Here is a 22915-nt window from a genome sequence, read left to right as displayed (position 1 = left end):
GAGGATCGCTAGGCTCAGTAAGGAAGACGTACTTAAAAAGGCAGAGTAATGGTTCAAGTCGACTTCCTTACCAGGTACTTATTTATTTTATGTTTGCTATTTTGAATAACTGCTAAAATGAAATACGGGATACTTAGCTTCTATGTTAACATGTATGCTGGTCTCTACCCACCCCCCTGGGTGTGAATCAGCTACATGATCATCGGGTAAGATTAATATTGAAAAATGTTATTTTCAATATTAAACTTACCCGATAATCATGTAGCTGTCAACTCCGTTGCCCGACAGAATTCTATGGAGGGATACGCCAGCTATCACAATACTAGAAGGGGGTGTACTTACCAGCGCCACCTGTGGCCAGGTACTCAATCATTTGTTGTTGACACCTCCTCAATTATTCCTCTGTCGTGCTTCCGGCTAGACGTTCTGGGATACGCTCATGGTCTTCGAGTTTATTCATGGATATTTGGTGAAGTATTCTCTTAGATTAACGGCTGTCGCATACTGGAATCCTTTTTATATTAGCTAGTTAGCTTTTATATAAACTCTGATTAACGGTTAATGAATTTTTGCTTGTTTTTGGATCACCCTTTGACTTACTCTTTGAAACAAGATGTCTGACGTTTCGCAAGCTCCCTCCCATAGACGATGTAGGTCTTGCAATAGGCGTATTCCGAAGGTCTCGGTAGATCCTCACACCGCTTGTTCTGACTGTAGGGACAGGCCCTGTCTATTAGAAAATCGGTGTGAGGAGTGCGCCGGACTTTCGGAATTGGATTTTGTACGTCTTTTAAAATATTCATCCAAGTTAGAGAGAACTAGAGCTAGGAGAAGTTCTTCTCACTCTTCTATGTTTTCCTCACCTCATGATCCCCTACCTTTTCCTACCCCTGTAGTGGCTACCCCCGAACCTACTGTGTGCCCTCCGCCTGATATGTCAACTGTTTTGCGTGCTATTCAGGCTTTAGGAGATAAAGTAGAATCAGTGGTAAGTGACCATAAGTCTCTGATGGCCGAGGTTAAAGAACTGAAGGTCAAGAGTGCAGTGGGTGGAAATAGTGCCAGTGCTGTGACGAGTGCTAGTGTCTGTGCAGTGCCAAGTGCTAGTGGTGCCAGTGTGGTGCGTGAGGATTTTTCTGTGCGAGCCAGTCGTCCTCCCAGTCCGGGACCTCTTGCAAGCTCCCATGCCCAGGGGAGAAGCAATGTCGAAGGGCTTAAGGGTTCGACAGGCCTTGTTAGGCGCACAGAATTATCCTCGGTGGTTGCGGGCGTGTCTTCCTTAGACCGTCACTCCCACCTGCAGACGATTGAGCCCGTCTTCTCGTCCGCTGATCTTCATGCAGGGAAGAAACGTTGGTCTCAGGTCTCGAGACCGCTTAAACGTAGAGTTCAGTCAGCGAGTGCTCAGCCAGGTTGCAGTCATTGGCTCAGCTCCGACTCGCCTCTGTCATCGGTCGACTGTACTCCGCCCAAGAGGAGTAAGGTTCTGCCTATACAGACCCCGACTGTGACTTTACCTCAGTCTGTTATCGTTTCTGCCGACCCCAAGTGGACCCTGCTTCAGTCCATGCAAGTTCAGCTTTCGGACTTGATGCGTGAGTGTCGGGCTGAGAGTGTTGCACCTCCTGCACTCCCTCCACCTGTTCTCGCTGCACCTGTGCTCGCCCAGCCTGCACCTGCTCCGCCTGTGCTCGCCCAGCCTGCACCTGCTCCGCCTGGTCGCAGCACCATCTGCCAGGCGTACGATGTTGAACCACTTTCGGAGTTTGCTGTTCACAGTGTTGTTCAGCCTCAGCCTTCTTTAAGGCAACCCTTGCTTTGGGATCAGGAGAGTTACACTCTTCCTCCTCCTCCCCTTGCTGCTCCACCAGTGGTGCAACTCTCGGTTGGGGTACAACAACCTCTCCCCTCCGTGAGTCTGTCTGCTCAACCAGCGCTGCACCGAGTTCAACCCTCATCTAAGCAAGCTCATCTACACCATGCACTTGCGCCTCAGGAGCCTCAGCTTGCTAGAACTTTACCTTGTTCTGCGCAGCCTCAACCTTCTCATGCTCCACTCATCTCTCAGGAACAGGAACGGACTACACCGCCTCCGTCCTCCGCTCAGCTGGTGCAATCCTTGGGTGCAACTCTTGCTAGGAGTCAACCTCCTTCACCCTTGCACCTGCCTTCTGCTCCGACTGTTGTTCAGCCTATGCAGTCTGAACCTCAGGTTTTCCCTCAAGTTGAGGAAACCTCTGTTGTTGTTCCTACCCGTTCTGACTCTGCGGTTCAGCATTCTGGTCCTTTTGCTTCGCTACCTTCTGCTGATGAAGTGTCGGATGATGAGGAGGCACATCTTGATCCCTCATCAGACGTGGAGGAGTCTAAGCTTTCTCCATTGTCTGTTGATTTTAGAAAGGTCTTGGCTCTACTCAGGGAGCTTTACCCTGACCACTTCGTCTCTGCTGTTCCCCGCTCTCCTCCATCTGAGTTTTCGCTAGGCGTGCAACAAGCTAAGTCGAGCTATACTAAGCTTGTCCTAGCTAGATCCTCCAAGAGGGCCTTAAGGACCTTAGGGGAGTGGCTTCAGTCTAAACAACACCTGGGCAAGACTTCCTTCATGTTCCCTCCAACGAAGCTCGCATCGAAAGGTTGCGTTTGGTATGCCACAGGGGAAGCACCAGGCTTGGGAGTTCCTGCCTCTGCCCAGGCTGACTTCTCAAGTCTGGTGGACTCGCCTAGGAGGACTGCGATGAGACGCTCGAAGGTTTGTTGGACCTTCTCAGACCTGGATCATCTTCTGAAAGGGTTGTTCAGAGCTTTCGAAATGTTCAACTTTCTCGACTGGTGCCTGGGAGCCCTTAGCAAGAAAACATCTCCTGCGGACAAAGACTCTGCCATGTTAATTATGTCCTGCATGGATAAGGCTATCAGGGATGGATCGGGTGAGCTAGCGTCGTTATTTGTATCAGGGGTGTTGAAGAAAAGGGAACAACTTTGTACCTTCCTCTCAGCCAGCATTACACCGTGCCAGCGGTCACAGCTCCTTTTTGCTCCACTCTCAAAGTTCCTCTTTCCCGAGGAGCTAGTTAAGGACTTGTCGGCTGCCCTGATACAGAAGGACACGCACGATCTTGTAGCTTCATCGGCTCGTAAGTCTAAGGTTACCACCTCTGTCCCCAAGACTTATCGCTCTCCAGTGGCTGATACCCCGGCCACTAGGTTCATACCGCCCTTTCGTGGTAGAGCCCCCAGCCGAGGAAGCTCCCGTCCAGACTCTCACAGGGGCAAGTCTAAGAAAGGACCCAGGACATCTAAGGGAAAGCACTGACTCTCAGATTCTCCAGACAACAGTAGGAGCCAGGCTCAAGATCTTCTGGCAAGCCTGGGAGAAGAGAGGTGCAGACGCACAGTCTGTCAGTTGGCTGAGGTACGGTTACAGGATTCCATTCTGCCTCAAACCGCCTCTGACCACATCGCCCATCAACCTCTCTCCCAACTACAAAGAAGAGGACAAGAGGCTAGCATTGCAACAGGAGGTGTCGCTACTTGTGCAGAAGAAGGCAGTGGTTATAGTCCGGGACCATCAATCCCCGGGCTTCTACAACCGTCTCTTTCTTGTGGCCAAAAAGACAGGAGGTTGGAGACCGGTGCTGGACGTCAGCTCTCTCAACGAGTATGTCACCAAGCAGACGTTCACAATGGAGACGACCAAGTCGGTCTTAGCAGCGGTCAGACAGGAGGACTGGATGGTCTCGTTGGACTTGAAAGATGCATACTTTCACGTTCCCATTCATCCAGACTCCCAACCTTTCCTGAGATTCGTTTTCGGAAAGGTTGTCTATCAGTTCCAAGCCCTGTGTTTTGGCCTAAGCACAGCTCCTATGGTCTTTACTCATCTGATGAGGAATGTAGCGAAATTCCTGCACTTATCGAACATCAGAGCCTCCCTCTACCTAGACGACTGGCTGTTGAGAGCCTCCACGAGTCGTCGTTGTCTGGAGAACCTCTCTTGGACTTTAGATCTAATCAGAGACCTAGGTCTATTAGTCAATATAGAGAAATCTCAACTCATTCCCTCCCAATCCATTGTGTACCTGGGAATGGAGATTCAGAGTCGGGATTTTCGGGCTTTTCCATCGGCCCCCAGGATAAACCAAGCCCTACAGTGCATCATGAGCATGCTGAAGAGGAGCAATTGCTCAGTGAGACAGTGGATGAGTCTCACAGGGACCCTCTCATCTCTGGCCCTGTTTGTCGAGCTAGGGAGACTCCACCTCCGCCCTCTTCAATTCCATCTTGCAGCTCATTGGGACAAGGGCTCGACTCTAAAAGCAGTCTCTATCCCTATCAACCAAGAGATGAAGACCACTCTCCGGTGGTGGAAGCACAATCTTCTTCTCAAGGAGGGTCTATCATTGGCCATCCAGACCCCCCATCTTCATCTCTTCTCGGATGCATCGGACTCGGGCTGGGGTGCGACCTTGGACGGACGGGAATGCTCAGGAGTATGGAACAAGGAACAGGGATTACTCCACATCAACTGCAAGGAACTGTTAGCAGTCCATCTTGCCCTGTTGAACTTCAAGTCCCTCCTGCTAGGCAAAGTGGTGGAGGTGAATTCAGACAACACCACAGCCTTGGCTTACATCTCCAAGCAAGGAGGGACCCATTCGAGGAGCCTTTACGAGATCGCAAGGGACCTCCTCTTTTGGTCAAGAGGTCTAAACCTCACACTGGTCACGAGGTTCATCCAGGGCGATATGAATGTTTCAGCGGATCGCCTCAGCAGAAGGAATCAGGTCATTCCCACGGAATGGACCCTCCACAAGAGTGTGTGCAACAGACTTTGGATGTTGTGGGGTCAACCTACCATAGACCTGTTTGCCACCTCCATCACCAAGAGACTTCCGCTTTATTGTTCCCCTGTTCCAGACCCTGCAGCGGTTCATGTAGATGCTTTTCTTCTGAACTGGTCCCATCTCGACCTGTACGCATTCCCTCCGTTCAAGATTATAAACAAAGTTCTGCAGAAATTCGTCTCGCACGAAGGGACACGGCTGACGCTGGTTGCTCCCCTTTGGCCTGCAAGAGAATGGTACACAGAGGTACGTCAATGGCTAGTCGACTTCCCCAGGACTCTACCTCTAAGAGTGGACCTTCTACGTCAACCACACGTAGACAGGTTGCACCCAAACCTCCACGCTCTTCGACTGACTGCCTTCAGACTGTCGAAAGATTCGCTAGAGCTAGAGGCTTTTCGAAGGAGGCAGCCAGTGCGATTGCCAGAGCTAGAAGAATATCCACTCGTAGAGTCTACCAGTCTAAGTGGGAGGTCTTCCGAAGCTGGTGTAGAGCCAATTCAATTTCCTCTACCAATTCCTCTGTGATCCAAATAGCTGACTTCCTTCTTCATCTTAGGAATGAGAGATCCCTTTCAACATCTACGATTAAAGGGTATAGGAGCATGTTGGCCTCAGTCCTCCGCCACAGGGGTTTGGACCTGTCTTCCAACAAGGACCTTCAAGACATTCTCAAGTCTTTTGAGACGTCTAAAGAACGTCGTCTTTCCACTCCAGGCTGGAATCTGGACGTAGTCTTAAGGTTCCTTATGACATCTAGGTTCGAACCTCTCCAGTCAGCTTCCTTCAAGGATCTTACCCTCAAGACTGCTTTTCTCGTTTGCCTTGCAACAGCTAAGAGAGTCAGTGAGGTTCATGCCTTCAGCAAGAACATTGGTTTCACAACCGAATCAGCTACATGTTCTTTTCAGCTTGGATTCCTAGCAAAGAACGAGCTTCCTTCACGTCCTTGGCCTAGATCGTTCGAAATACCTAGCCTCTCCAACATGGTAGGTAACGAACTAGAGAGAGTTCTTTGCCCTGTCAGAGCTCTCAAATATTATCTGAAGAGGTCTAAACCTATTCGAGGACAGTCAGAAGCCTTATGGTGTGCCATCAAAAAACCCTCGAGACCCATGTCCAAGAATGGGCTTTCGTACTATATAAGGCTTCTGATCAGAGAAGCACATTCTCTCTTAAAGGAGGAAGACCTTGCATTGCTGAAGGTAAGGACCCACGAAGTAAGAGCTGTAGCTACTTCGTTGGCCTTTAATAAAAACCGTTCTCTGCAGAGCATTATGGATGCAACCTATTGGAGGAGCAAGTCAGTGTTTGCATCATTTTATCTGAAAGATGTCCAGTCTCTTTACGAGAACTGCTACACCCTGGGACCATTCGTAGCAGCGAGTGCAGTAGTAGGTGAGGGCTCAGCCACTACATTCCCATAATCCCATAACCTTTTTAACCTTTCTCTTGAATACTTTTATTGTTGTTTTTATGGTTGTTACGGTAGGCTAAGAAGCCTTCCGCATCCTTGGATTTGGCGGGTGGTCTATTCATTCTTGAGAAGCGCCTGGGTTAAAGGTTTGGTAGAGGTCCCTTAGTAGGGTTGCAACCCCTTGTACTTTGGCACCTTTGGGTTGATTCAGCCTCCAAGAGGAACGCTGCGCTCAGTAAGGAAGACGAACTTTAAATAAAAGGCAGAGTAACGGTTCTATTCGACTTCCTTACCAGGTACTTATTATTTCATTGTTATTTGAGATAACTGTTATATGAAATATGGGATACTTAGCTATCCTTTAATCATGTACACTGGTTTTCACCCACCTCCCTGGGTGTGAATCAGCTACATGATTATCGGGTAAGTTTAATATTGAAAAATGTTGTTTTTATTAATAAAACAAATTTTTGAATATACTTACCCGATAATCATGATTTAATCGACCCTCCCTTTCCTCCCCAGAGAGAACCAGTGGACCGAGGAATAATTGAGGAGGTGTCAACAACAAATGATTGAGTACCTGGCCACAGGTGGCGCTGGTAAGTACACCCCCTTCTAGTATTGTGATAGCTGGCGTATCCCTCCATAGAATTCTGTCGGGCAACGGAGTTGACAGCTACATGATTATCGGGTAAGTATATTAAAAAATTTGTTTTATTAATAAAAACAACATTTTTCATTAGTAAAATAAATTTTTGAATATACTTACCCGATGATCATGAATTTAAGGACCCTCCCTTCCTCCCCATAGAGACCCAGTGGACCGAGGAGAAAATTGGTTCTTGTTGACAAGAAGTACCTGAGTACTTACTCGACAGATGGCGCTGTTGTTGTACACCCCCACCTGTATAGCGATCGCTGGCGTATCCCGACCTTAGGTTTTTTCTGTCGGGCAACAGAGTTGACAGCTACATGATCATCGGGTAAGTATATTCAAAAATTTATTTTACTAATGAAAATAACATTTTAAGAACAGTAACAACATTAAAACATCTTTCATATATAAACTATTAAAAGAGACATGTCAGCCTGTTCAATATAAAATGTTTGCTGAAGTTTGAACTTTTGAAGTTCTACCGATTCAACTACTCGTTAAGGAAGATCATTCTACAACCTACTCATAGCTGGAATAAAACTTATATAGTATTGTTTAGTATAGAGCCTCATGATGGAGAAGGCCAGAATATTAGAATTAACTGCATACTTAGTATTACGAACAGGTGGTACTGTCCCAGAAGATCTGAATGTGAGGGATGGTCAGAATTAGGAAAAATCTTATGCAACATGCACAACAAAATAATTGAACGACGGTACAAGAGGTTTTTATCCAGATCAGGAATAAGAAATTTAATGGACTGAAAGTGTCTGTTCTACAAATTAAGATGAGAATCAGCAGAAGAAGAACAGACAAGAACAATACTTGTAACAAGGTAGAATGAAAGAATTAAAACACTTCTTCAGAATAGATTGATCACTGAAAATCTTAAAAGAATTTCTCAAATTGAAGTAAATTTGTTGTCAAGAATCACACCTAAAATATTAAAAGAGTCATACAAAGTTAAAGAAACATTATCAATGCTGAGATCCGGATGTTGAGGAGCAACTGTCCTCGACCTACTTACAATTATACTTTGAGTTTTGTTAGGATTCATCTTCATGCACCATAATTTGCACCATGCACTATTTTTAGCTAGATCTTTATTAAGGAACTCAGCAACCCCAGATCTATATTCAGGGGATGGAATTGATGCAAAGAATGTAGCATCATCTGCATATGCAACAAGCTGGTTTTCTTGACCAAACCACATGTCATGTGTATACAGTATGAAAAGTAATAGGTCAAGAACACTACCCTGAGGAACACCAGATATCACATTCCTATATTCACTATGGTGCTCATCAGCAACAACTCTTTGCGATCTATTACTTAGAAATTCAATAATGATGCTAAGAAAAGACCCACCCATTTCCAACTGTTGAGTATAAAAACAAGGGCCTCATACTCAACAAGGTCAAAGGCAGCACTAAAATCAAGGTGAATCCTACTATCTTCCTGACCACAATCAAGGGATTTCTGTAAGGTATTGGAAATTGTAAGAAGGGCATCACATGTTCCAAGGCCTTTACAAAAGCCACATTGCAACCTAAGGAACAGATGATTACCTTCAGCAAACCTATTTAGACATTTTGTCAAAAGACATTATAAAACTTAAGATAATATGGGAGTTATGGAAATTGGGCGGTAATCAGATGGACTTGAGCTAATGCAAACACATTTATATACAGTAATGGAGTAACATTACCAATTCTCCAACAAGTGCTAAAAGCTCCTCTTCTTGCTAACTTGCACAAAATACCAGATAAATCTGGAGCTAAGAAATCTGCTGTCTATAAAAATCAAAGGAAAAATACCATTTAGGTCTACGCTTCCATAGGCATCAAGGTCTATCAAAAGAGCTTTATTTTCACAAGAACAAAAAGCTAAAATAGTTAGTTTAGCCGTAGGAAAACAGGAATGAGGAAAATCAAGTTTATCATTACTCTGCTTACTGTCAAACACATCAGCCCAAAGGGTGGCCTTATCATTTGGACAGAGTGACAGAGCCATCTGGTTGAAGTAAAATGGGAGCTGTTGCATCTTCACTAAAGAGTGCAGATTTAAGGTTAGCCCACCACTTATGTTCCTGAGTTGTACCAGAAGTGGTTTCTTATATGGTTAAATTATATTCCTTTTCAGTTGAAGCATACTTTCTCAGAGCAAAAGCTCTAAGCCGAGTATAGAGAGGCTCTGATATCATGAGAGTGTTGACTCATCATTTACTATTATACTGACTGAGCTAAGCCCTTTTTCTCTGACTACATATTGTTGTTACAGAGCTTTCAGACTTCACCATTTTAGGAAATGCACTCATTATTGTTATCATTATGTTAATGTAATGTGAAAATAATTTGCAATGAATGGCGTCTGTTTGACATACTGTTACACCTATCAAGTTCTGGGCCATGTTGTGACAGGTCTTGCAAAGTATGTTGTAGTGCAATATGTTAATTATTATTATTATTATTATTATTATTAGTAGTAGTAGTAGTAGTAGTAGTAGTAGTAGTTGTAGTAGCTAAGCTACAACCCTAGTTTGAAAAGCAGTATGTTATAAGCCCAAAGGCTCCAACAGGAAAAAATATCCCAGTGAGGAAAGGAAATAAGGAAATAAAGACTGTAAGCTTTATGAGAAGCTATGAACAATTAGAATAAAATATTGTGAGAACAGTAACAACATTAAAACAGATTTGTTCCGACGCTAATACAAATCCTCGCCATTTACTGTATGGGGATTATACTTTCAGCAAAGCTGGAAATCTAGCTATAAGATTTTTAGCAAGGTATAATCACCCAACCGCTAGTTAATAAGGGGGTTGGGAGGTAGCCGGCTACCCCGCTTACACGCCAATCTATCATCATTTTGTATCTTAGCTATAATGGTAAGAAGACAGTCGAAGATGGAATCATGCTTGCCTGGATTCTGATAGATCGAACACAAATAAAAGTTGTTATGCCTGCCATAAACTTTTATTACCTGAATGTCAATGCAGGCCTTATGAAAAGCAGGGTACTCAGTCCTAATATACATCACCATTCCCCTGGCCCTAGGAATGGCATCCCGTTTCAAAATTAATGGATTCTTAAATCCAGTTATAAGGAGCTCAGATGAATGTCACATATTAAGAACCAAAGTTTCTTAGCATAAAAGGATATCATACTGTCTGGATGCAACTGTAAGGTCCTGAATATTTGCATGTAGACCACGAATGTAGCAATACGGTAGACGACACTGACAAAGTCTGGTATGTACTGGTCCAGGATTTTGCTCGATGTCTCCAGACATCATAAGAATTAATGGGAATAAAAAAGATACATTATACTTAAAAGCTAATTTAACAATAATGATAACAAAATCAATATATACAGAAATATAAATAAACAGGTTGATAAATCTCATAGACTATAAAGAAAAAAAGTTTGAAAAACTGGTCAACATGGTGGAGCCGATACACCATGTAAAGCTAAATACCCTCCAGGATATCCACTTTAACACTTCAACTGAAGGGAGGACAGTAAGGATTGTTTTGAAAAGCAGAAGAAACTGATAAGGAAAAAACAACCTTTTGATAAACAACCAGGTATCCATGGCCCTTTTATTAAGCCTGTCCAACACACTATTTTTCAATATTAATCTTACCCGATAATCATGTAGCTGTCAACTCCGTTGCCCGACAGAATTCTACGGAAGGGATACGCCAGCGATCGCTATACAAGAGGGGGGTGTACTCACAAGCGCCACCTGTGGCCAGGTACTGCAGTACTTCTTGTTGACACCACCTCAATTTTTCCTCTGTCGTGCCTCCGGCTAGACCTACATGGATACGCTGTTGATTCTGGAGTTTTTTGCTCACGATTTGGTGATGTATTTGCTCTAGAGTTTAGCTTTCGCTATTCAGGAAGTTTTATCATTAGCTTAGCTAGCTTTTGGAATTAATTTGATTAATTATGGTGACGAAGAGAGTATAAACTCTCTTTCACTTTTAAATGGCCGACCCTTCCCTTAGACGGAAGTGTTGGTGTCTAAGAGAGTATAGACTCTCTTTCTTAATTTTGCTTAACAAAAGTTATAGATTTATTTTATATCTCTCCGCCTTTTATAGGCCTCTTCGATTAACTTCCTTTTATTATAAACTTATTAAAATTAATTTTTATATTTGTTTATATTCGACCTTTCCTAATAGTAGGCGGTCTTTTCTTGGTACCGAAGTTAATTAACATTGAGCCCGTCATTTCGGTTTTACCTGTTAACATATTTTGCTATTTTATTGTTTTTGAAAGAATTTCTTTGATAGTCTTGTACTGTTTTCAAAGTTGAACTAACGTTTTGTTTTGTCTCTGCAGTTGTTGACGTTCAGAACGTTCAACTTGCGCTCTATCGTTACGATAGAGAGAGAATTTTCACGGTGTCACGTTGCAGTAAGAGTAACCGTTTCTAGCGTTTTGTTCATTCTTTCTTAGCTTAATGGTTTTAATTCTGATAAAGGAACTTTTTATTTGGGAAATATTTCAGTTTTTTTCCTTTAACAATAATATGTTTTAACGATATATATGATTGGGCTCTTCTCTCAGGTTCTAAGTCAAGAGAGAGAGAGAGAGAGAGAGATAGAGACGGAGGGAGAGAGAGCTGGATAAACGTTTCGTTCAAGCGAGTAACGTTGTTATCGTTTTTGCTCTTCTCCCTAGTCTCTTTAGGGGAAGAAGGTAAACGTTTCTAGAGTTTTATTCTTGTTCTCAAGCTTTATGCGGTGAGAGATTTTAAACGTAGTTTATTTGATCTAGTGTTTAGTCTCTTTCCAGCCACTGAATTATTTATCTTTCATTAGATTTTTCTGTTACATTGTAATTCTGTTTTCGCAATTACTAACTTTTAAGGAAGGATAGAATTGCGTGTTTCAGGTACAAACCACTTAAAGTTTCGAGTTCAGTGAAATAAGTGCAAACAGAAAATCAAAAGTGATAAGTGATTAGCGCAAAGTGTGTCAGTGTTGTGCGTGAGGGTACTTCTGTGCGTGCCAGTCGTCCTCCCAGTCCGGGACCTCTTGCAAGCTCCCAAGCCCAGGGGAGAAGCAATGTCGAAGGGCAAAAGGGTTCGGCAGGCCTTGATCGGCGCACAGAAGTATCCTCGGTGGTTGCGGGCGTGTCTTACAGAGACCGTCACTCCCACCCGCAGACGATTGAGCCCTTATTTTGCTCGTCTGCAGAAGAACTTTCGGGGAGAAAACGCTGGACTCAGGTCTCAAGACCTCTTAAACGTAAAGTCCAGTCCTCTAGAGTTCAACAACCCGGATGCAGTCATTGGGTTAGCTCTGACTCTCCGCAGTCATCAGGTGACTGCACACCTCCTAAGAGAGGTAAGGCGATGCCTCAACAGACCTCATCTTCTGTTAAGGCTTTGCCTCAACAGACCTTATCGTCTGTTGATCCCAAGATGACTTTGCTGCAGTCCATGCAGTCGCAGCTTGCGGTCTTAATGCGTGAGTTTCAGGCTGAGAAGGTTACACCTCCTCCTGCTCCGCCTCACCGCAGTCCAGTCTGCCAGGCGTACGAAGTTGAGGTTCCTCAAGCTACCTTACCGCGTTCGGAGTTGCCAGTTACCAGCGTTGTGCAGCAACCTCAACCTTCCTTAAGGCAACCTCAACAATGGGAGCAGGAGTCTTATGCCTTGAGGCAAGATTTTCTTGCAGTTAGACCATCTTCGAGGCAACAACCTCTTGAGGTACGACAACCTCTTCCATCCTTGAGGCAGCCACCTCAGCTCTCGCAGCTGCTACCTCAACTTTCCTCAAGGCGAGAGCCTCAACTCTTGAGGCTAGCTCCTCAGGAACCTCAACTCGTGAGACAGGAACTGCGTTCTGCGCAGCCGCTACCTCAACTCTCGCAGCTCACACCTCAAGAACCTCAACTCGTGAGTCAAGAGCCTCTCTCTGCGCAGCCACCTCAACCCTTGAGGCAAGCGCAACTCTTGAGGCAGGAACCTCATGCTATGAGTCAGCCACCTCAACGCATGCATCTGCCACTCTCTCCTCAACTTGAGCCTCTTCCCATTCAACTTTGAAATAACAAATGACAATAATAACACCTCATTACTTTCATAACTTGCATTTGTAATCATATACATGTATGCCTACACAAACATTATGATAATGGAGGTTATTCGTATTACTTAAAAAAAAAAAAAAAAATATATTTTTTTTCCTTGCAATATATTTTTAACAAAATCGCAAAATATGGCAAAAATATCTTCAAAACAAAAATGAATCTTGAGTTATGAATGTAATGTAAATATTATGTTGATATTAAAACCCCATGCAAGCATGCATGAAGTAATGCAGTGTTGCCAACAGGGCGAGTTTCCCTTTCCTGAGGTGAAGTAGATTATAGTACGTATATTTAGTGCAGCTTAATTCTACGATTATCATGCCGGCTATCAAATTCATCAACAAAGCAGTCTAAATCAATTCCCTCGGCACGTGCACTTTCAATGGACAGTAATGCGATATTACTCTATCTAGCACTGGTCATGGAATTTCTGAGAAATGTTACACGCCATGCAACATGCTCTGCTTACCTTACAGCATGCTCTACATACAGCATGCTCTGCATACAGCATGCTCTGCATACAGCATGCTCTGCATACCTTACCGCATGCTTCTCAGTCACACATCTTTGGTTGTTGCCAACTCACTAGACTGTCAAGCAGTTTCATAACGTTGCCTTCTAGTCTGCTGCTTTTGCACCAGTGAAACCCTCACTGAGAGAACTTAGCTTTTCTCGGATATGGTCCCTGTAGATGAGAAAGTGCTTTTCTCCCTCCTTCTGATATTCCCTTGAGGACTCTGTCATTTGGAGAGGAGCCTTTAGCTGCGTAGCCTCCTATGGACTTTTATTTAAGCGTAACATGCTTCCAGGGAAGGTAATGGTTCCACTTCAGTCGCTTACCCCGTCTGTTACCACACCTGCTCCCATAGACCTTGAGCTGTGTTGCAAGACATGCAGTCCAAGCTTAGTCCTTGTTAGAAGATTTTTTGTTTACGGAGTCAGTGTGTCACTGGGAAGACGTTCAACAACCAGCAGAAGTGACTTGTTGTGACGCAGTGCGGCAACCTCAGCAACCCGATAAGGAGTTGTCTGTACGACCCAGACAGTCTAGACAGCTTCGGGTTGTCACTGTACTTCCTCGCTTCCCCATGGTTGACAGTTCACAGACTGTGCAGCAGTACCATGATCTTGTGTCCGGCTCCGTCAGACGACTGGCTTTTAAGAGCTCCCACAAGTCGTCGCTGTCTGGAGATTCTCAGATGGACTATGGATCTGACCAAGGAACTGGGCCTCCTAGTCAATTTTGAGGAGTCTCAACTCGTCCCATCCCAGACCATTGTCTACCTGGGTATGGATCTTCAGAGTCGAGCTTTTCGGGCTTTTCCGTCGGCCCCAAGGATCTTCCAAGCCCTAGAGTGCATCCAGAGCATGCTGAGAAGGAACCGATGCTCAGTCAGGTAGTGGATGAGTCTAACAGGGACACTTTCATCGCTGGCCCTGTTCATCGTGTTAGGGAGACTCCACCTCCCCCCCTTCAGTATCATCTAGCTGCTCACTGGATAAAGGACATGACGCTAGAGACGGTCTCAGTTCCTGTTTCCGAAGAGAGGAGGTCTTCTCTCGCGTGGTGTAAGAACAGCTTTCTTCTCAAGGAAGTCTACCTTTGGCTGTTCGGAAACCCGACCGCCGTCTCCTCTCGGACACATCAGACACGGGCTGGGGTGCGACTTTGGACGGACAGGAATGCTCGGGAACATGGAATCAGGAGCAAAGGACACTTCACATCAATTGCAAGGAGTTGTTGGCGGTTCTTCTGGCCTTGATAAACTTCAAGTCCCTCCAGCTTAACAAGGTGGTGGAGGTGGACTCTGACAACACCACAGCCCTGGCTTACATCTTCAAGCAGGGAGGGACTCTTTCGTGGAAGTTGTTCTAGATCGCAAGGGACCTCCTCATCTGGTCAAAAGATCGAAAGCTCACGCTGGTAACGAGGTTCATTCAGGGCGGTATGAATGTCATGGCAGATCGCCTCAGCCGGAAGGGTCAGGTCATCCCCACAGAGTGGACCCTTCACAAGAATGTTTGCAGCAGACTTTGGGCCCTGTGGGGTCAGCCAACCATAGATCTGTTCGCTACCTCGATAACCTAGAGACTCCTGTTGTATTGTTCTCCGATTCCAGACCCAGCAGCAGTTCACGTGGATGCTTTTCTGCTGGATTGGTCCCATCTCGACCTGTATGCATTCCCGCCGTTCAAGATTGTCAACAGGGTACTTCAGAAGTTCTCCTCTCGCAAAGGGACACGGCTGACGTTGGTTGGCTCCGCTCTGGCCCGCGAGAGAATGGTTCATAGAGTTACTGCAATGGCTGGTCGACATTCCCAGGACTCTTCCTCTAGGAGTGAACCTTCTACGTCAACCTCACGTAAAGAAGGTACACCCAAACCTCCACGCTCTTCGTCTGACTGCCTTCAGACTTTCGAAAGACTCTCAAGAGCTAGAGGCTTTTCGAAGGAGGCAGCCAGAGCGATTGCCAGAGCAAGGAGAACATCCACTCTCAGAATCTATCAGTCTCAAGGGGAAGTCTTCCGTAGCTGGTACAAGACCAATGCAGTTTCCTCAACCAGTACCACTGTAACCCAGATTGCTGACTTCCTGTTACATCTAAGGAAAGTAAGATCCCTTTCAGCTCCTACGATCAAGGGTTACAGAAGTATGTTGGCAGCGGTTTTCCGCCACAGAGGCTTGGATCTTTCCACCAACAAAGATCTACAGGACCTCCCTAGGTCTTTTGAGACCTCAAAGGAACGTCGGTTGTCCACTCCAGGCTGGAATCTAGACGTGGTCCTAAGGTTCCTTATGTCATCAAGATTTGAACCTCTCCAATCAGCCTCTTTTTAGGAACTCACATTAAAAACTCTTTTCCTCGTGTGCTTGACAACAGCTAAAAGAGTAAGTGAGATCCACGCCTTCAGCAGGATCATTGTTTTCACATCTGAAACGGCTACATGTTCCTTGCAGCTCGGTTTTTGCTAAACGAGCTTCCTTCACGTCCTTGGCCTAAGTCGTTCGAGATCCCAAGCCTGTCCAACTTGGTGGGGAATGAACTGGAGAGAGTACTTTGCCCAGTTAGAGCTCTTAGGTACTATCTAAAAAGGTCTTAACCTTTACGAGGACAATCAGAAGCCTTATGGTGTGCTATCAAGAAACCTTCTTTTCCAAGGTCTAAGAACTCAGTTTCTTACTATTCAGGCTTCTGATTAGGGAAGCACATTCTCATCTGAAGGAAGAAGACCTTGCTTTGCTGAAGGTAAGGACACATGAAGTGGGAGCTGTGGCTACTTCAGTGGCCTTCAAACAGAACCGTTCTCTGCAGAGTGTTATGGATGCAACCTATTGGAGAAGCAAGTCAGTGTTCGCATCATTCTATCTCAAAGATGTCCAGTCTCTTTACGAGTACTGCTACACCCTGGGACCATTCGTAGCAACGAATGCAGTAGTAGGCGAGGGCTCAGCCACTACATTCCCATAATCCCATAACCTTTTAACCTTTCTCTTGAATACTTTTTATGGGTTGTACGGTCGGCTAAGAAGCCTTCCACATCCTTGTTGATTTGGTGGGTGGTCAATTCTTTCTTGAGAAGCGCCGAGGTTAAAGGTTGTGATGAGGTCCTTTAGTATGGGTTGCAGCCCTTGATACTTCAGCACCTTAGAGTTGTTCAGCCTCCTAAGAGGAACGCTGCGCTCAGTAAGGAAGACGAACTTATTTAAGGCAGAGTAATGGCTCAAGTCGACTTCCTTACCAGGTCCTTTTAATTTCATTGTTATTTTGAATAACTGATAATATGAAATACGGGATACTTAGCTTCTTGATATACATGTACACTGGTTTTCACCCACCTCCCTGGGTGTGAATCAGCTACATGATTATCGGGTAAGATTAATATTGAAAAATGTTATTTTCATTAGTAAAATAAATTTTTGAATATACTTACCCGATAATCATGATTTAATTGACCCACCCTTCCTCCCCATAGAACCAGTGGACCGAGGAAAAATTGAGGTGGTGTCAACAAGAAGTACTGCAGTACCTGGCCACAGGTGGCGCTTGTGAGTACACCCCCCTCTTGTATAGCGATCGCTGGCGTATCCCTTCCGTAGAATTCTGTCGGGCAACGGAGTTGACAGCTACATGATTATCGGGTAAGTATATTCAAAAATTTATTTTACTAGTGAAAATAACATTTCAAAAACACATGGGGAAGAAAAAATAAGATAGAATGGTGTACCCTCAAGCAAGCGAACTCTAACCCAAGACAGTGGAAGACCATGGTATAGAGGCTATGGCACTACCTAAGACTAGAGGACAATGGTGTGATTTTGGAGTGTCCTTTGCCTGGAAGAGACACTCACCATAGCTAAAGTGTCTCTTCTACCCTTACCAAGAGGAAAGCAGCCACTGAATAATTATAGTGCAGTAGTTAATCTATACTATGAAGAAAAATTGTTTGGTAACTCTAGCGGTAATTTCTCAACAGGTGGGTGGTGCCCTGGCCAACCTGCTACCTATAATGGAGAGATTACGCTAGCAGGCCTCTTTTCTTGTGTCAACATCCTTAACATTTATGGCATGGCTATTGTTTTTTTAATTTTTGTTCTATCCTCGCAGGTGACATTAATGAATCCGGCCACTATTACACAACAGGCATAAGCACAGTTCTATCTTCGGAGGTGACATTTATGAATCCGACCACTATTACACAACAGGCATAAGCACAGTTCTATCTTCGCAGGTGACATTTATGAATCCGACCACTATTACACAACAGGCATAAGCACAGTTCTATCTTCGCAGGTGACATTTATGAACTCGACCACTATTACACAACAGGCATAAGCACAGTTCTATCTTCGCAGGTGACATTTATGAACTCGACCTCTATTACACAACAGGCATAAGCACAGTTCTATCTTCGCAGGTGACATTTATGAACTCGACCACTATTACACACCAGGCATAAGCACAGTTCTATCTTCGCAGGTGACTTGTATGAATCCGACCACTATTACACAACAGGCATAAGCACAGTTCTATCTTCGGAGGTGACATTTATGAATCCGGCCACTATTACACAACAGGCATAAGCACAGTTCTATCTTCGGAGGTGACATTTATGAATCCGGCCACTATTACACAACAGGCATAAGCACAGTTCTATCTTCGGAGGTGACATTAATGAATCCGACCACTATTACACAACAGGCATAAGCACAGTTCTATCTTCGGAGGTGACATTAATGAATCCGACCACTATTACACAACAGGCATAAGCACAGTTCTATCTTCGGAGGTGACATTTATGAATCCGGCCACTATTACACAACAGGCATAAGCACAGGTCTATCTTCGCAGGTGACATTTATGAATCCAGTGATCGGACCTTTTTTTTTATAAACACGGAGTTTTGGAAATATGTATGAATACCACATTGTAGAAGAGTGGATGATTGTGCTGTTATATTACAGTAGTAAATCTTACAATCGATTAGTAAGAGAAAAAACATGAAGCTTTCTTGGTGATTACTGTAAGTTGACGATGGTTATGTCTTTGTTCATATGCAAAGGAAAGTAATTAGAAAATATTTTTGGGTATATAAAAGTATAGAATCAGTTTGTATGCTTTGCTTTAGATAATGGCTTTAAAGCCAATCAGAAATCGCCAAAGTTATTGACAGAAATATGCAACCTGAAGAATATATAACTTACTGTATATTCTAAGTGTCTGCTTCAGTACATGAAAAGCACTGCGGGTTTGCGTGTACATTATTACATACAATGTTTGGATGGGTATGTACATACATACATATACCAAAGGCACTTCCCCCAATTTTGGGGGGTAGCCGACAACAACAAGAAACAATAAATACTTTTCCAATACTTTTCCAAAGATAATTTTTAGTATGTGAAAGTTCATAATCTCATGAAAAATGGATTTCAGACTTCATTGATTTTTTTTTTTTTTTCAAAACAGATACGAGATGTAGAAAAAAAACGAGGAGAAATTGAAGTTCAGCTTAAAGAGGTTCAGGAGAAGTACATGGATGAAAACAGACAGCTTCAGCAAATTAATTTACATCTCCAACAGCAACTCACGGTATGAAATTTCTCATTACACAAAATACTCCTTTAGAAGAAAAATAAAGGACTTGAATTTTATCTATGCTATGCTATGCTGAATTACATTTGTATGTAAGGTATTTTTTATTTGGGAGTACAGTAGTACAGTGTCCTATGTTATATTGTAATTTTAGAGTATGATGTTTTCCTATGTTGTACCTGAGCTTATCCTAATAGTAGTATAAAAGATCTCATAACTTCTCTTATCTCAGCAGTAAAATGATAAAAAATCAGACTTATTTTTATGACGAAAATACTAATATGTTTGGTAATTTTTTTTTAATTTGCCTTTACTTGCATTTCATCCTTTTTAACCCTCTGGTGATCCGATGATGCAATGACGCATGAAAATATTTTTTGCCATAATTGATCCGATGACGCGAATTGCCACGTCATACTTAACTAATTTTCGGGGGAAATTCGGTTAAGCACCCAAGTCACTCAAGGAAAACAAAACTCACACCAGAGATGGCAGATGGTGGAGGGACATGGGGAGCTTAAAAGAAAACAGGTAGTAGCAGCGCATGCTAGTTTCAATTACCTATAGTCTAAGGCACTTGTTTGCCAACGTCATTTTTCGGTGAAGGTCACATGCTCTGTACCTCACCCCGACGTTTGTAAGGGTATAAGCGCCAAAGTGTTAAGAACCACCTTGATAGTTCCTGTACTGTATTTAATAGGATATATTCCAGCCATTCTTTCAATTACCTTTAGTCTAAGACACTTGTTTACCAACGTCATTTTTCGATGAAGGCCACATGCGCTGTACCTCACCCCGATGTTTGTAAGGGTATAAGCGCCAAAGGGTTAAGAAGCATGACTAATAACCTTGTTGCTAGTTCCTGTAACTGTATTCAATAGGAAATATTCCAGCCATTCTTTTAATTACCTTTAGTCTAAGGCCTATTAACTGGGCTGTATTAAATTCCAGATTGCTGAAGAAGAGTTAGATTCTGCTAATAAGGCAGTTGAAAAGTCAGCAAAAGATAAATCCCTATTAGAAGAACTCTGGCAGCAAAGGATGCTTGCAAGTCAAACATCTCTTCAGTCACTTAAGGTTAGTGTATTTTTTTAAGGAATTAATGTTATTAGTGTTTGTAATTATGTTAGGAAATCTCTGATCTAGAAATTGATATGTTTGTTTAATTTGCTTGCCCTTCATTTTCTTCATAGTGTTCAATAGAATGAAATTACAGTAGTACCCTGGGTTATGAGTAACTTTAAATATGAGCTTACAAATCCTATTAGGTTACAACTATTGTGGTTTGCAAGCAAAATTCTTTCTCCATATGGGCATTTTTAGTGGGCAATTGCTAACAAGATTATAGCGCAGAACTCGGTCGCATGGTGTTCATGCACCATCCACACAATGATTTTTGCCCTATTTTTTCCAGCTTTAACTTGCAACTCCTTTCCCCCTCTTGATCAGAGCCTCAGACTCTTCCATTCGCCAAGCAGCACTTATAAAAGCATTATCTCCTGCGAGTGTCTTTGGAACTAATATTTGTTGTGACCATGTTTTTTGTCGAATTGTGACCACTGTTGTTCATCATAAAACATTTTGCATTGCATTGTAAATTTAACAGTTGACAATGACTCCCCAAGAAGATCTAGAAAGACGGTAAGAAGGAGAAGATAGATGATTACTGTAAAAGTAATTTTCAATATTAAACTTACCCGATAATCATGTAGCTGTCAACTCCGTTGCCCGACAGAAATCTAAGGAGGGATACGCCAGCTATCACAATACTAGAAGGGGGTGTACTTACCAGCGCCACCTGTGGCCAGGTACTCAAGTACTTCTTGTTGACACCTCCTCAATTATTCCTCTGTCGTGCCTCCGGCTAGACGTTCTGGGATACGCTTATGGTCTTCGAGTTTATTCACGGATATTTGGTGAAGTATTCTCTCAGATTAACGGCTGTCGCATTACTGGAAACCTTCTGATATTAGCTAGATAGCTTTTATTTAGTTCAGATTAACGGTTAACAAATTTTTGCTTGTTTTTTGGATCTCCCTTTGACTACTCTTGAATACAAAATGTCTGACATTTCGCAAGCCCCCTCCCATAGACGATGTAGGTCTTGCAATAGGCGTATTCCGAAGGCCTCGGTAGATCCTCGCACCGCTTGTTCTGACTGTAGGGACGGTCCCTGTCAGTTAGAAAATCGATGTGAGGAATGCGCCGGACTTTCGGAATTGGATTTTGTCCGTCTTTTAAAGTATTCTACTAAGTTAGAGAGAGGTAGAGTTAGGAGGAGTTCTTCTCACTCTTCTTTATTTTCCTCATCTCATGATCCCCTTCCTGTTCCTACCCCTGTAGTGGCTACCCCCGATCCTACTGTGTGCCCTCCGCCTGATATGTCAGTGGTTTTACGTGCTATTCAGGCTTTAGGCGATAAGGTAGAGTCAGTGGTAAGTGACCATAAGTCTCTGATGGCCGAAGTGAAAGAGCTGAAGGTCAAGAGTGCAGTGGGTGGAGTTAGTGCCAGTGCTGTGACGAGTGCTAGTGTCGGTGCAGTGCCTTGTGCTAGTGTTAGTGCCAGTGTGGTGCGTGAGGATTTTTCTGTGCGAGCCAGTCGTCCTCCCAGTCCGGGACCTCTTGCAAGCTCCCAAGCCCAGGGGAGAAGCAATGTCGAAGGGCATAAGGGTTCGGCAGGCCTTGTTAGGCGCACAGAATTATCCTCAGTGGTTGCGGGCGTGTCTTCCAAAGACCGTCACTCCCACTTGCAGACGATTGAGCCCGTCTTCCGCTCGTCCGCTGATCAACCTTCTGGGAAGAAACGTTGGTCTCAGGTCTCGAGACCGCTTAAACGCAGAGTCCAGTCCGCGAATGCTCAGCCAGGTTGCAGTCATTGGCTCAGCTCCGACTCGCCTCAGTCATCTGTCGACTGTACTCCGCCCAAGAGGAGTAAGGTTCTGCCACAACAGAGCGCGACTGTTAAGGCTTTACCTCAGTCTGCTGCCGTCTCTGCTGATCCCAAGTGGACTTTGCTTCAGTCCATGCAAGCTCAGCTTTCGGACCTGATGCGTGAGTGTCGGGCTGAGAGTGTTGCGCCTCCGCCTCCGCCTGCACTCCTTCCGCCTGCTCCCGCTCAGCCTGTGCTCAACCCGCCTGCGCTCGCTCCACCTAGTCGCAGCACCATCTGCCAGGCGTACGATGTTGAGCCACATTCGGAGTTCGCTGTTCCCAGTGTTGTTCAGCCTCAGCCTTCTTTAAGGCAACCTTCTGTTTGGGATCAAGAGGATTACTCCACTCTTCCTCCGCCTCCCCTGGCTGCTCCACCGGTGGTGCAACTCTCGGTTGAGGTACAACAACCTCTTCCGCCCATGAGTCAGTCTCCTCAGCTGCTGCAGCGAGCTCAACCCTTGCACCCTGATCTTGCGCCTCAGAAACCTCTGCTTGCGAGAACTTTACCTTGTTCTGCGCAGCCTCGGCCTCATCACGCTCCGCTCATTCCACAGGAACAGGAACTTACTGCTCCGCCTCCGTCCACCACGGTTATTGTTCCTGCTCGTTCTGACTCTGCGGTTCAGCATTCGTATCCAATCTCTTCGCCTCATTCTGGGGATGAGGTTTCGGATGATGAGGAGGCACACCTTGATCCCTCATCAGACGTGGACGAATCCAAGCTTTCTCCACAGTCTCTTGATTTTCGCAAGGTCTTGGCTCTTCTCAGGGAGGTTTATCCAGACCATTTTGTCTCTGCTATTCCCCGCTCTCCACCTGGGCGTACAACAAGCTAAGTCTTCCTATACCAAGCTTGTCCTAGCTA

General features: G+C 44.4%; 1 protein-coding gene across 1 annotated transcript in view; it reads left to right on the top strand.

Moving 5' to 3' along the window:
* Nucleotides 1-22915, top strand: part of CLS (cardiolipin synthase) — a 189203-nt gene that overhangs the window by 39850 nt on the left and 126438 nt on the right. The window contains exons 3-4 of the mRNA XM_068359291.1: nt 18994-19116; nt 20071-20196. Coding sequence (XP_068215392.1) covers nt 18994-19116; nt 20071-20196 — 249 coding nt within the window. The remainder of the gene's footprint in view (nt 1-18993; nt 19117-20070; nt 20197-22915) is intronic.

The sequence above is a fragment of the Palaemon carinicauda genome, chromosome 35, assembly GCF_036898095.1.
Source record: "Palaemon carinicauda isolate YSFRI2023 chromosome 35, ASM3689809v2, whole genome shotgun sequence".
Lineage (NCBI taxonomy): Eukaryota > Metazoa > Arthropoda > Malacostraca > Decapoda > Palaemonidae > Palaemon > Palaemon carinicauda.
Note: the sequence above shows the minus strand (reverse complement) of the source record. Positions and strands in the feature narration are given on the sequence as shown.